Below are 13,948 nucleotides of genomic sequence, written 5' to 3'. Positions count from 1 at the left end.
AACCACAGGTACTTGTGGTGAACATGCAAACAAAACCATGCTCTCATAATATATGATGATTGGCCTAGTCTCACCAGTGTCAGACCAGAGTACGCCCAAAGGCGAACAGTTTTGTTTTCATGCTTACCACAAGTACGTGCGGTTAATGCAGATTTGATTCATTGCAACAGGAATCTATTTGGTGTTTGAACATCTTAACATCTTACTCTTTGGTTTTTTCGGTAAAGTCACGTAGTTAAAAAATTAAATAAAAATTAATGAAAAAACAACTCAATTAAATCAAAACGTTTCGGAGGCTGTGACAGTTCCACCTGAAGAGTGATACAGTAATTTTCCACCCAAAGACGGAAGCTTGTGTTGCCTCTGAAACGTCGTAATTTAATTCAGTTGTTTTTTCATTTATTTTTATTAAAAATTTGAACTACGTGACTTTACCGAAAAAACAAAAGAGTATGAATCCTTGCAGCCACGAAAACTTCAAATCTAGCTTAACATCTGTTTTATTGCCAGAAAGGGCAAACCCTACTTTTATATTTCATACTTTGATACTGGAAAAAAGGTGCCAAGCGCGTGTGCGACTCATGAGAGAAGAGGCAAAAATCCGTCTCAATTTTCAGGAAATGGTGAAGACAACAGCACGACGCCATAATGGACCGGCTCATGAGCCAGCACTTAATGACCCTGCAAACCCGATGGCATTCAACTTTTAAAAAAACGCAAACGATATACACATTTCAGGAGAAGGGGAGACGGGGGCAGTGACATAACTGTGGGAGTTGGTGGGTGAGCTGCTGGCTGCTTAGTGAGGCATTCAGACGGGGGAGGTTGGCTGCGTTTTTTGGGCGGGGGAGATGGAGAGGGGGGGACAGTAAATAAGCAACAAACAAGGAGGCGAGATATACGGGATCCCACAAACACGCAGAAAGGTCACCGAGTTTGTATACGCGCGGCACGCACGACTGGAGGGGCAGCGACCACCCTCCGAGGCTCACTCGGCCGTGCATTGGACGGTGTGCGGAGAACACGTGGAGAACAAACGATTGCGGGTGCCTTCGTGGGAGTCAGTATCGGCCAACGGAGGGGGCTTTCTCGGAGTTTGCTCGCTCGAAGAAGACGTACGATGTGCATCGACGCCCGAGATGGTAAGTGGACCGCCGCTGTCTCCCATTGTTAATGCAAGACGCTAACGATGGAAGTGAAGGCCCTGTCGCTGATCCGAAGACCCTCCGGCTGATGCCCGGTATATTGCAGAAGGTGAGCCTTTCATTATTTCCAGGATAGAAGCAATAATGTAAGCAATGTTTTAGGCAGCAAGGGATTTATTTAAATTTTGACTTAACTTTCGTGACTGCAGGAATTATTATTCTATGGTTCTTTCGCTAAAAAAACATAGAATATGGATGTATTTAAGTCAAGCTGCTCGTTCCCCCGTCATTATCTTCATCAGCCATGATCTATTCACCGATGGATGCAGTCTTCCCCACGAAGTTGCCTTCCATCACGATCTCACGAAGCAACCATCCACGTCGCTCTTGCCGGCGGGGTGTGCTCGCCACTCCATCTCCACACTGCTCGGTCTCTTGGGCGTTGTCCCCTCCGTTTGGCTGCCGTTCGGTCATCGGTCTCGACTAAGGCCGTAGCCATGGAGTCAACATTGGGGGGAACAAATCTTCCAGGGTGTCTGGGGGTCCCAACCCAGAAAAAAATATCTAAATTTGAAAACGAATTTCCTGCCTAAAATATTTTTTAAAAAATCACTAACAATGTCTAATAGTGTATTGTATTACATTGCTCTGTTTTTACTTTTTTACCATTTCTTGTTTCATTGTATGTAATGCCAGAGATTAGGGATTAATAAAGTACAACCATAGCCACAATCATATAACCAGAAATCTATGTATTTATTTCTATGAAGACAAGTCCAGATATTGTGGCCAAGGTTTAGCAAATTGTTATTTTTATTTACATAGCATAGCAATCATTGTCAACGCCTGCCTGGAATTTTCTCCAGGTGGTCTCCAGAGCCCGGAGGAGGCTAATTTCTTATGGTATCGTTGCAAATTCTCAGAAGTGTAAAGAACACATTTTTTGAAGCACCCTGCATTTTACGGATTTTCTCCGGTTTGAACCGCAGCACGGCTAATTATCAAGCCCACGGCAACATGAGTGTTAACAACCCACATCGGGTGCACATTTATTATACCGCGAGTCAGGCAAGATGACAACGCTGTCGCCAAAGTACCTCCCCCCCCTCCCAGCAACACCGGGAGTTGTTTTCCAAACGTTATTTGGAGGTTGCTGCTCCTACTGCATCGGCAGTGGTGCACACGCCGATTATATATTTGTTTTCTTTTACACGCGGTGTTGTTGACGAGTGTGAGTTACGTATTTTCGAAACCTTGGACTGGAGAAACAAAGGCCATGGAATGTAAACGGAGAGAAGATTGTAGAACAATCCCGGATTTGCTGAACACATAACCGTTATCCGTCCAATGGGAACTAACTGCGGGATATGTAAAATAACTCGATGAAGAAGGCTGAATAGTAGTTGGGCTGCAGATGAATATAAGCAAAAGAAAAAAAACACATGGATCAAGTTATTGGTTTCTATTTCGATTTAAAGCTTTCGTGACTGCAGGGATTAATCTTCTTGGTTCTTTCGGTAAAGTCACGTAGAAGGGAAGTAATAAAATAATTCAGACGCTGTCTCCCCGACAGACCTGGTCTTCACCCGAGGACGGCTGCTTGCGTTGGGGCCGAAACGTTGTGAGAATGATTGTATTATGTTTTATTTTTATTATTTTATTACTTCCCTTCTACGTGACTTTACCGAAAGAACCAAGAAGATGGTTTCTATTTGTAATTGTGAAATGCTTTGATGTTGTCTGCCGGCCCAGTCGCTGTTGGAAAAAATCTTCTCAGGTCTATGGGCTTCATTCAGTGGGAAAAACAATTCTGATTCTTTAAACGATTGCAGGTATATGTGGTAGGGACACCGCTGGAAGATCCAGCAGAATATACATGTACAGGGTGCTTCAAAAAATAAATGTGAACACTTCTGAGAATTTGCAACAATGCTACAAGATATGTGCCTCCTCCGTGCTCTGGAGACCACCTGGAGCAGATTCCAGGCACGCGTTGATAATGATGACGATCAAGTGGAGACTCACGTAGGTGAAAATAAAATAATATAAAATGAAAACAACAAAATTAAATCACTCGGTGAAAATAAAATAATATAAAATGAAAACAAATACATTTGTGATTTAATTTAGTTGTTTTAATTTTATATTATTTTATTTTCACCTAGTGATTTAATTAAAAAATTAAATCATATAAAATGAAAACAACTAAATTAGTGATTTAATTTAGTTGTTTTCATTTTATATTATTTTATTTTCACCTACGTGACTTTACCAAATAAACCAAAGAGTATGGATCCTTGCAGTCACGAAAACTTAAAATCTAGAAGTGGAGACTCTTTGACTTTTTGAAGCTATTAACATAGATGTATCATGTAACAGTGTATTATCCGTTCTTTTCCCCCCATTAAAAACGATATAAGTGTTAAAGAAAATTTGAAGCACCCTGCATATACCTGGGGTAGCCTGAGATCAAAACGACGAAATGAAAAGGTGGGTGACGGGCGCTTGGAGTGTGTTTTGAAAAGTGGAACTTTATCATGAAAAGCAACTCGCCGAGGTGCCTCGGGTGGTGGACCGTGTTTCATCAGTGTGCACCGCAGCTTGCCGTGACGCATGAATCAGAAATATCGGAGGGCGACAAGGCAAATGGAACAAACGCCCAACGGTGCGTGAAGAAATGTAGTTGAGAGACGGAGGGAGGGTGCACGAGAGAACACTTACTGGGGGGCAAGACGAGGGTTACGTGGTTCAGGAAGAGCGAGCGAGCGAGCGATCTTGAGCAGTCCACACGTTACTCGGGAGGGAGATGGCCAATGAGTGAGTGCATCCGAGAGGATGACTACCGTGGAGATGGAGCGGTGAGATTGGCTCGTGTGCAACTGTTTGATGGATAGTTGAATAGCTGAACCTGTGGGGGGGGGGGGGGGAGACCGCTTGGGGATTCCTTATTCCAGAAGTGGATTCATCATGAACGATAATGATACAAATCAGTTTAACACGTAGGCTTTCGCGACCAATATCACCCTCTATTATGAACGATAGAAATCGTACTAACTAATAATGCACACACATTACTCCCAGTGTGGCAGCAGATGCATGGGGAGTTCTGCCTCCTGTGTGGAAGGGATTTCAATTGAAGGGATCTCGAAGCTAGTTCTGTGATGTCCGCTTCTGCGGGCCAGTCTTTCACACAAAGGGATGCGAGATTTTTTTAAAAGGCTGCTTCATCTCCATGACGTGCAACTGAAAGCACAAACGGGATAACATTAGAGATAGACTTATTTTATGACTAAACAAAAGCACATACTTGGTGCTGATTGATTGTCAAGATGCTGCCTCGGCCTGGGATGGTGTTGGTGGTGGCATTTGTTGTTGATGTGTTCTACCCTGGGTGCTGCCGTGCGTGCTGCTTGCAGGACGGTACCGCTTCCTGGTGCTGGTCTGTAACTGCCTCGTCACCTTTGGCTCGTACTACTGCTTCGACATGCCGGGGGTGCTGCAGGCTCAGTTCCAGGGGGTGAGTGGCCCCTCCGCCCCGAGAAAAGCGAGCTAATTAAAACAACAACATGTGCACATATTGTTCTCTTTTAGCCCCGCCCACTCCCCCCCCCCAACACGTTCCATTCATTGGCTGCCACATTCAGATAACCTCCTCCCCCTTAACTTGTATTTAAGGGCTTGTCTCTTTGAATTTGCCTCACTTGATACAGTAAATCTAGCTGTGACGGTCCCACCTGATGACGGAGACTTGTGTTGCCTCCGAAACGTCGTGATTTATAATTTTGTTTCTATTATTATTGCTATTATTTTATTTGTATTATTTATTTTTCCCTACGTGACTTTACCGAAAAAAACTAAGAGTATGAATCATTGCAGTCACGAAAGCTTCAAATCTAGAATTAATTACCCTCCATCCACTTGGTCTGGTCTGATCTCGTGAAGCTAAGCAGGATTTCAGGGGTGTTTGGCACCTGGATGAGCAAACTGTCTGGGAATACGAGGTCCCATTATCTCCATGACAAGATAGCCTATGGAGTGTCACCCTCGTCGAGTGGTGCTGCAGTTTCACTGGGTTTTCCAACTTGCTCCCACGTGGCCAAACACGCATTAATTTAAACTTGCGAAAATCATTCCCATGCGGTAACCTGCTAAAAACGAACATATCGTTGAGACGTAGCGAGGCTTTCCTGGGTAAAAGGGCATTTATGATTATTATTCATTATAAAACTGGGTCATCCGAAGGCTGCCGCTGGGTGGAATGCGAACGTAATTTGGGAGGCAATGGCAACGTGAATCTGGGGATGCCTGGCTCTGTGCCCGAACATGCTCATGGATGGCGCTCCAGGGCAGCGTGGAGAATGTGCGGAGGGAGGGGCAGGGGGAAGCATAAAGTAGCAGGTGGAATCACAAGACTCGCCATGAATGCATAACCAACGCCACCGAACAAACGGCATAGCCAGGAGATGGACACTACCCTGATTATTTCATGGCCTCGTGCCAAGCAGTATACATTCACTGTGCACTTCATGGCGCTGGGTTGGGATGAGCACTTGGCCCGCAGTGGCTTTTGGAGCAACGTTTTTGTACTGCAAGGCAGAACTGCAAAGTGAAAAAAATGGTAAAATGATTATTGATTAAACAAACGATTCGTTAATTCCAATTAATTCTTAATTTTCACAGTACATTAATTGAAACACATGGTGTAATAATGGATTATTTACAATTAATACAAATTATATGTAAATTAAATGCTAAATTACATTTAGGCTAATGGGGATAACAAACCCGTGCAACCGAGACAGTAAAAACAAGACAATAAAGAAACAATTCTGGATTGATTCATTACTCCAAACTATAATCATTCATTGGAGCCGTTAAGGGGGGCGAATTGATATGTGGGCGCTCATTAAACACTAATGCTCACATTGCGTTTGCGCCGCATGGCAAAAGGCAACCAAATTCATACGCGGCGCTCGACTGGAAATTTAATTTGCTCTTTGACCGTGTTGCCAGAATTTGAACTGCTCCGACGAGCAGAATGCGAAGAACGCATCTGTCCCGGATGGTGGTGGAGGCTGCGAGACCCCGTCGGGATTGGGACTCACGCCGAGCAAGTACAACTTGCTGTACGCTGTCTACGCGTGGGGGTGCGTCTCTTTCTCTCGCGTCTATTGCAGGACAAAATGTTTGTTAATAGAATAATGTCCACGTCGATGTGAGACTGGAGCAGGCACCTACAGCCGTGGCGAGAGGCACACTGGACATGGTGTGCGTCAACGAGCTGGACAGACCCTCCACTGAAATTAAGTCGATGTCCAGATTAATTAGCTGGGAAATTGGTTCAATCGACATGCGGTGGGGTGAGTCAATGGCTCCATTGAATATTTGGAGTTCACATCGGTTCACTGCTGCTGTGTGGTCAATGTTCTGGTCCGCGTTTCTGCAATCGCACGCCGGGCTTTCTTTGAAATTACCGCTCGTGAAGGTCGTGGTGGGCAGATCTGCCGTGAGACGTGCCGATTTGATTTTCACGTGGACGAACATTGTTCAAATCACGGAGGTTCTGTCATTGAATTGGCGATCGGGTGCCTGTTGGGGATATTATTGATCATCCATTTCTCAGGGCCATTAAGGTCTGCATCTACAACGGTTCTGGCTGTGATTTTTCATCATTTCGGAAGGGGTCTGGTAGTTGTCGTAGATCTCCAACGAGTGGCAGATGCGGATTGCCTTGGATGCGGCTCTATTCGTGAAAAGCGTCGTGACTGTCTGAGGATCTCAGGAGGAAGGATGTTTGACAGCGGTGAGCAGGAGTGGAACCTGCGACAGAGGCAGTGGCGACGTGTGGCTCTGATTTAAGCAGGGGACAAACTCCGCCTTGGGTTTCGCACTCGGCTGGCACGCGACAGCGGTTTGATTGATTTTTGGGTGTAAGGTGACGGCAGTGCCATCACCACCGCATCCTCCTCCAGACAGACAGAGCTTGAATTTAAATCCACGCGGTTTCCTCGGGGGACTCGTTCCAGCGAGTGCTCGGCACCGGTCGTTATCCTCGTACAACGTGCGCACATTTAAATTCTCCGTCAGCCACCTGCGTGTGTTTTAATGAGGCTGGGAAAGCCGGCCACGGAGTTTGCAGTCTTCTCAAGCCAGAGGCACAAGTCACGGTGGCGAGATGTCAACTACCTCGCCTGGTATACAGGAGGTCGTGGGTTTGACCCTGACGCCTGCTGTGGATTTTTCTCCGGGTCCTCCGGTTTTTTCCTCCTCATTTAGAAACATTTAGAGTATTTGGTTTCTATACATTTCCACGTGATAAGTCACATCATTGGGCTATTATTTGTGGCCAGGTCGCTTCTAAAAGAGAGTTACATGACTCAGTGGGGCCTTACCTGGTAAAATAAAAATCACAAAACGTCGTGATTAATTTTATTTTATTTCAAACTACGTGACTTTACCGAAAGAACCAAAGAGTAGAATAAAAAATAGTTTAGTAAATAAATAAAAATAACCGATCGATCACAGAGTTACAAGTGTTTACGTTCCACACTTTGGCGTACGCGAAAGACGAACATCGGTAAAACGTCATCCCTCATTAAATTCAAGACAAACCATTTCTCTGCCTGTGCCCTCAGAAATGTCGTCCTCGTGATCCCCTTTGGGTACTTGATGGACAAGATCGGAAATCGAGGCAAGTACTGCGCAGCGGTAGCCGTCGAGCGTGCAGGCGCTGCCACTGCACCGGGGCCGGAGAGCCGGAGGGACCTAGACGCACTGGGGATACGAAGCGAGGGGGGGGGGGCGGCAAATTTGATCGGTGGGGGGAATTCATTGAATTACACAACTTGCACCGGTGGCCTATGCCAACCATGCTCCACGCCACTGTGGCGGTGGTAAAAAGTGTTTTAGTTCGTGTTATATTCCCCTCCCCTCCACCCAATAATGAAACACGACCACAACCTTGCACGTGAAGGATTCCATTGCGAAAGCAAGGTCACAAAGGCACCGGCGACGAGCACAGCCGGCAGAGCGGAGTGCGGTGGCTGACGGTGGCACGCGGCAACGCATTTCCTTGGCGACAGCCAGGCTGGAGGCAAACGGCGCTGAGGCAACCTGCGACCCCGTGCCTGCATTGCGCTCCGCGGGGCACCCTCTCGGCTCCACAGGGAGGCCACTGGGGCGGGCGAACACGTGGGCCAACGTGCCCAAGTCGCACGCAATGCACGCGCCCCCATTTGTCGGAACACAGAAGCTCAGCCACCTTGAGCCTGGATAGTGCTGGAACGGGCGACCGCCATGCACAGAAGAGGTGTCACGGTGCGCCATGTGGGTGACCACTACTTTTTCATGCATCCAGAGCCCCTTGAGCCTCTTGGGGTACTTGGCATTGGCTTTGTTTTCCTTCTGACCCCGCTGACCCCGCTGACCCCGCTGACCCCGCTGACCCCGCTGACCCCTGCGCGCTGTGACCCCCGCCCCGTAGTCTCCGTGATGCTCTTCTCGTCGTTCTGCGTGCTCGGCTCGCTGCTCTTCGCGCTCTCCATCCGACTCCGCGACTCCACACACTCCATGCTCGCCCTCATGCTCGCCGGGCGGGTGCTCTTCGGCTGCGGGAACGTCTCGCTCATCAGTAAGAGGCGCGGGGTGGGGGCGGGTCACGGTGCGAGGCGGGGGGGGTGGTGGCCGTGGAGAGGGGGACACCAACGGCTGACGCTGTTACAACGTCGATCGCCAGCCGCGGGGTCGTGAGAAATGGCGACGGGGTGGCGACACCTTCAGCCAGCAGCGGATTGATCATGGCTGATGATGCAGGTTCTATAGATACTCCCCCAACACCGTGCTACAGAGACTTCGTATCGTCATCATCGGCTATAATCAATCCACTGCTGGATGAAGGCCTCCCCATGCCATCGCCATCCGTCATGGCCCTGCGGTGCCACAATCCATCCGGCTCCAGCGCGTGAACCGATCTTATCGCTCCATGAATGAGATCTATGGCAGCGAAATAAGAAATAACTCTTGTGTTGTTGACTTTCACAGGGCTGTTATTAATTATCAAAAAGACTGAACAGGGGATAAGAATCGTGAATCAGAGAAAAGGATGAATTATTGTGCGTAGCTTTTCGGGGTTATTTTGGCATCATCAATTCTTGGCATATTTATTATATCAGAGAAGAGGTGAGTAAGCAGAGAAGTGAATTATTACCTCCGTCGTGAGCCTCCCCAGAGATAATCGTCTCCGTGTGGACCCTGGCAACAGAGAACACGCAGCCCAAGGCACCCAACCAATGGCAAAAATGTTGCGCCATCCAAATTCATCCCCACGATACATTTAACCGCTTTAAGTCGAGCTATGAATGCGTTGGTATTGGCAACGTCCTTGTACTATTTGCCTTTTTGGCAGCCTTTTTCTCGATAGCATTTGGTACCACAAAGCCATAAAAGAATATGTCTCTGGTGTAGGCCAATCAGTTTCAAGGACAGTGCATAAATTATCAAAAGTTTTTTCCCCACCACAATTATGTGTGGTTAATCCCTTGGTGACAGGTTCCTGTGTGGTGTTTGAACATGTTAACACTTCCTGTATTTATGCCATCATGGGAAAATCCTTTTTTTGAGTTTCCAACATCGTGATACTGGCAAAAGGGGTCCCATTACAGATACCCACAAAGGGCGATCGCGTTCTGACAGCAACACGACGTGAATGTGAAACGTTCGTGACTCGCCGGGGATTAATTCCAGTGGGGTCCGTCTGGGTTCGAGACCGGGAAATTATCTCCACTCCCGGCACGCCACATCATGTACACCTCTGGCTTTGGCTGCGGGGACCGGTCACGTGTGCCGACCCCGCTCCACCGGCAACGAGGAACATTTTTAGGTGAACATATTCGGTGGAACATATTTAATGGAACATTTTTAGTGGAACATAATCAGTGGAACATATTTAGGTGAACATAATCAGTGGAACATAATCAATGGAACATATTCAGTGGAACATATTCAGTGGAACATTTTTAGTGGAACATATTCAGTGGAACATATTCAGTGGAACATTTAGGTGAACATATTCAGTGGAACATTTTTGGTAGAACATAATCAGTGGAACATATTTAGGTGAACATAATCAGTGGAACATATTCAGTGGAACATATTCAGTGGAACATAATCAGTGGAACATTTAGGTGAACATATTCAGTGGAACATTTTTGGTAGAACATAATCAGTGGAACATATTTAGGTGAACATAATCAGTGGAACATAATCAGTGGAACATATTCAGTGGAACATATTCAGTGGAACATTATCAGTGGAACATAATCAGTGGAACATATTCAGTGGAACATATTCAGTGGAACATAATCAGTGGAACATATTTAGTGGAACATATTCAGTGGAACATAATCAGTGGAACATAATCAGTGGAACATATTCAGTGGAACATATTCAGTGGAACATATTCAGTGGAACATATTCAGTGGAACATTTAGGTGAACATATTCAGTGGAACATTTTTGGTAGAACATAATCAGTGGAACATAATCAGTGGAACATATTCAGTGGAACATAATCAGTGGAACATATTTAGTGGAACATATTCAGTGGAACATAATCAGTGGAACATATTTAGTGGAACATAATCAGTGGAACATATTCAGTGGAACATATTTAGTGGAACATATTCAGTGGAACATAATCAGTGGAACATATTCAGTGGAACATAATCAGTGGAACATATTCAGTGGAACATATTCAGTGGAACATAATCAGTGGAACATAATCAGTGGAACATAATCAGTGGAACATATTCAGTGGAACATAATCAGTGGAACATATTTAGGTGAACATAATCAGTGGAACATAATCAGTGGAACATATTCAGTGGAACATAATCAGTGGAACATAATCAGTGGAACATATTCAGTGGAACATAATCAGTGGAACATATTCAGTGGAACATAATCAGTGGAACATATTTAGTGGAACATATTCAGTGGAACATAATCAGTGGAACATATTTAGTGGAACATAATCAGTGGAACATTTTTGGTGGAACATATTCAGTGGAACATATTCAGTGCATATTCTTGGGTCTTTCGGTTAAGTCACGTAGATAGGTTCAAAGAAAATAACAAAAAATTACATATTTTCTTTGAATCTATCTACGTGACTTTACCAAAAGACCAAGAATATGAATTCCTGATGAAGACTGCTTGTGTTGCGATCGAAACGCCATGGTTTTTAGCTTTTATTTTTCATTTTCATTTATTAATAATTTTTATTTTATTTTCTATCTACGTGACTTTACCGAAAGAACCAAGCATATATATTCAGTGAGAAAATAAATGACTGCAATTTACATGAAAAAAAATATTTAAAACAGTTTTCAATTTATCATATTGCTAAGCCGGGAAACGTAACGAAAGCATAATGCGCATCTCGGCGGGCTTTCTCTTGGCGGTATTAGGTCACGTGTCATTAGGGATGTGTATTTTAAGAGGATGCATTTTATAATCAAAAGAACACGGTAACATATGCCGGGGCTAATAGTGCATTACATAGAGAGAGGTGAAAGTCATTTGGGCATTGTCTTCACGCGCTACTGGTTTATTTACTTGGCCTCAATGCATGCAAATCCTTGAAACCGTAAGTGGTGGCAACGCAAGGTGCATCCCATCGCATGGGCAGCGGGATGCCTTATTCGGGCGACGCTCCGTTGGGCGCAAAGCGCTCGCACGGTGCCTTGGGGATGGGTGGCTGAGCACGCGGTGCAGAGTGTGAGCCAATGCCAAGCCACGGCGTTTGCCGGTCAAAGCCCATCGTCTTGGCCCTCGTGCCCGAGTGGTGACGGATGTGTCAGTCCGATGCGTCGACAGTGTGGCAGGCCTCCTCCCTACGCCTGTGCGGGGCACTCACGCCCGTGGCCGGCCCTTGACCGCTTTCAAACCCGAGGCGGCCCGGCTTCGCGAAACCCGGCAGCGTGGGTGGTGGGCCCTCGGCTGGGATTCCCGTGTGAGCCAGATTTACGTTGAGACAAATGTCGAATGAAATCACGTAAAAGTAATATGTTTTGGTTTGGGTAGTGTAAGCTAATCCAAGCATGCAATAACATGATATAAATATATTACATGCCCCCGCGCTGCAGAGATGAGGGATGGGGAGGGAGCGAGCGTTGTGGAGCGTTGGCAGAATAAACGAGCCAAGCAGGACCATGTTGGCACGGCTTGGGTCTGGTCCCTAATGTCTATGGAAATGCAATACGGTACAAGGCCTTTTAGAAAGCACGAGTGTAGCAAAAGAGACATTCCCTGATGCGAACCGTGGCTCTGTAGTGTTTGGAGAGCGATGGTAATGCTCTTTACAGTATACGGGGGTTTCTCTGTGCCCTTTTTAGATTTCTGTTCAAATTACTTTCCATATTCTTTGCGTCTTTCGGTAAAGTCACATATGTGTGCCTATGTTTGTCTCTCTCTATGTATCTCTGTGATATCTGTCTGCTTATATGTCTGTCTATATGTCTCTGGTTCTGTGTTTAATCTCTCTCTCAAATTTAGCATTCTCAGGAAGAACGTAATCAACCAGGTAGGGTGTTGACTGTTATGTTATCCGACTCTCTGTTGTATTACATCACATTTCTAAGTATACTAGATTTATGTTTCTATTTCATTTATACCTGATGATGATTGCTTGTGTTGCAATCGAAACGTCGTATGCTGGTATTTAATTTATTATTTTTTCTTTATACGTGACTTTACCGAAAGAACCAAAGAGTAAAGTCATATAGGTTCAAAGAACTTAACAAAATAACGAAAAACTACGACGTTTCGATCGCAACACAAGCGGTCGTCATCATTCCTAATGTTCTTTGAACCTATCTCCGTGACTTTACCGAAAGACCCAAAGAATATGATTTTCTGGGGTCACGAAAGCTTTAAGCCAAGATTAACTTTCTCCATCTCCATGTTTTTGAGCAAGGAAGAGTAACCACGTGGATTAGGGAACGGACGCAAGTGAGAGACACCGACATTATTGACCGTTATTGAAAGTAAATGGGCATGGTCAGAACACTTCCCTAGAGGGGACGATGCCCAACGATCCGGAATAACGTCAACGAGTTGCAGCCCAACGGGAGGGGGAACACCTCCAACACGACGGCCCCTGCTGAGATCGAGCAACGGATCAGGCTTGCGTGCAAGTGCTGCCGGACAACTGGTTGACATCCCGGGACTGCGCGAGAGATGGACGAACTACCTGGGGAGATATTCATATTCTTAGGTTTTTCGGTAAAGTCACGTAGGTAAAAAATTAAAATTAATAAAAGTAAAATAAGAATAAAAATCACGACGTTTCGGAGGCAACACAAGCTTCCGTCTTCAGGTGGAACCGTCACAGCACGATAGCTTGTATCAAGCTTGTGTTGCCTCCGAAACGTCGTGATTTTTATTTTATTTTTATTTTACTTTTATTAATTTTAATTTTTTACCTACGTGACTTTACCGAAAAACCTAAGAATATGAATCCTTGCAGTCACGAAAGCTTCAAATCTAGAATTAATACCTGGGGAGATTCATCATCCAGCAGCGAAACAGACCCACGTGCTAATGACGACGATGCCGTTGCAACTTGCTGTTGCTGTTTTCGAAAAAAAAGAAAACGGAGCCGAGACTGATTGCCGATGCGCAGACTTTTTGGCGGCGGCTGAGTGTGAAATGTATCTGTTGGTTGGCGGCACGAGAGGGGCGGGGGGGGTAGGAGGAGGCCGATGGCTCTCTCCAGCGACGTGCTGCGGGAATTCTTTGGCTGCC

General features: G+C 45.7%; 2 protein-coding genes across 2 annotated transcripts in view; both read left to right on the top strand.

The window, feature by feature from the left end:
- Positions 1–954: 954 nt before the first annotated feature.
- LOC144936317 (lysosomal dipeptide transporter MFSD1-like) lies at positions 955–8,421 on the top strand. The gene is made up of 5 exons (XM_078863415.1): positions 955–1,142; positions 4,562–4,662; positions 6,159–6,292; positions 7,781–7,836; positions 8,312–8,421. Exons 1-5 carry the CDS (start codon positions 1,121–1,123, stop codon positions 8,419–8,421), a joined length of 423 nt encoding a protein of 140 aa, XP_078719541.1. The 5' UTR covers positions 955–1,120.
- Positions 8,422–8,441: 20 nt separating this feature from the next.
- Positions 8,442–13,948, top strand: part of LOC144936316 (lysosomal dipeptide transporter MFSD1-like) — a 35,941-nt gene continuing 30,434 nt past the window's right edge. Inside the window, exons 1-2 of the mRNA XM_078863414.1 lie at positions 8,442–8,475; positions 8,629–8,775. Of these exons, the coding sequence (XP_078719540.1) occupies positions 8,442–8,475; positions 8,629–8,775 (181 nt within the window). The remainder of the gene's footprint in view (positions 8,476–8,628; positions 8,776–13,948) is intronic.

Source organism: Lampetra fluviatilis, chromosome 15 (assembly GCF_964198595.1).
Source record: "Lampetra fluviatilis chromosome 15, kcLamFluv1.1, whole genome shotgun sequence".
In the NCBI taxonomy this organism is placed as follows: Eukaryota; Metazoa; Chordata; class Hyperoartia; order Petromyzontiformes; family Petromyzontidae; genus Lampetra; species Lampetra fluviatilis.
The sequence above is the reverse complement of the archived record's forward strand: the minus strand, read 5'-3'. Positions and strand labels throughout refer to the sequence as shown.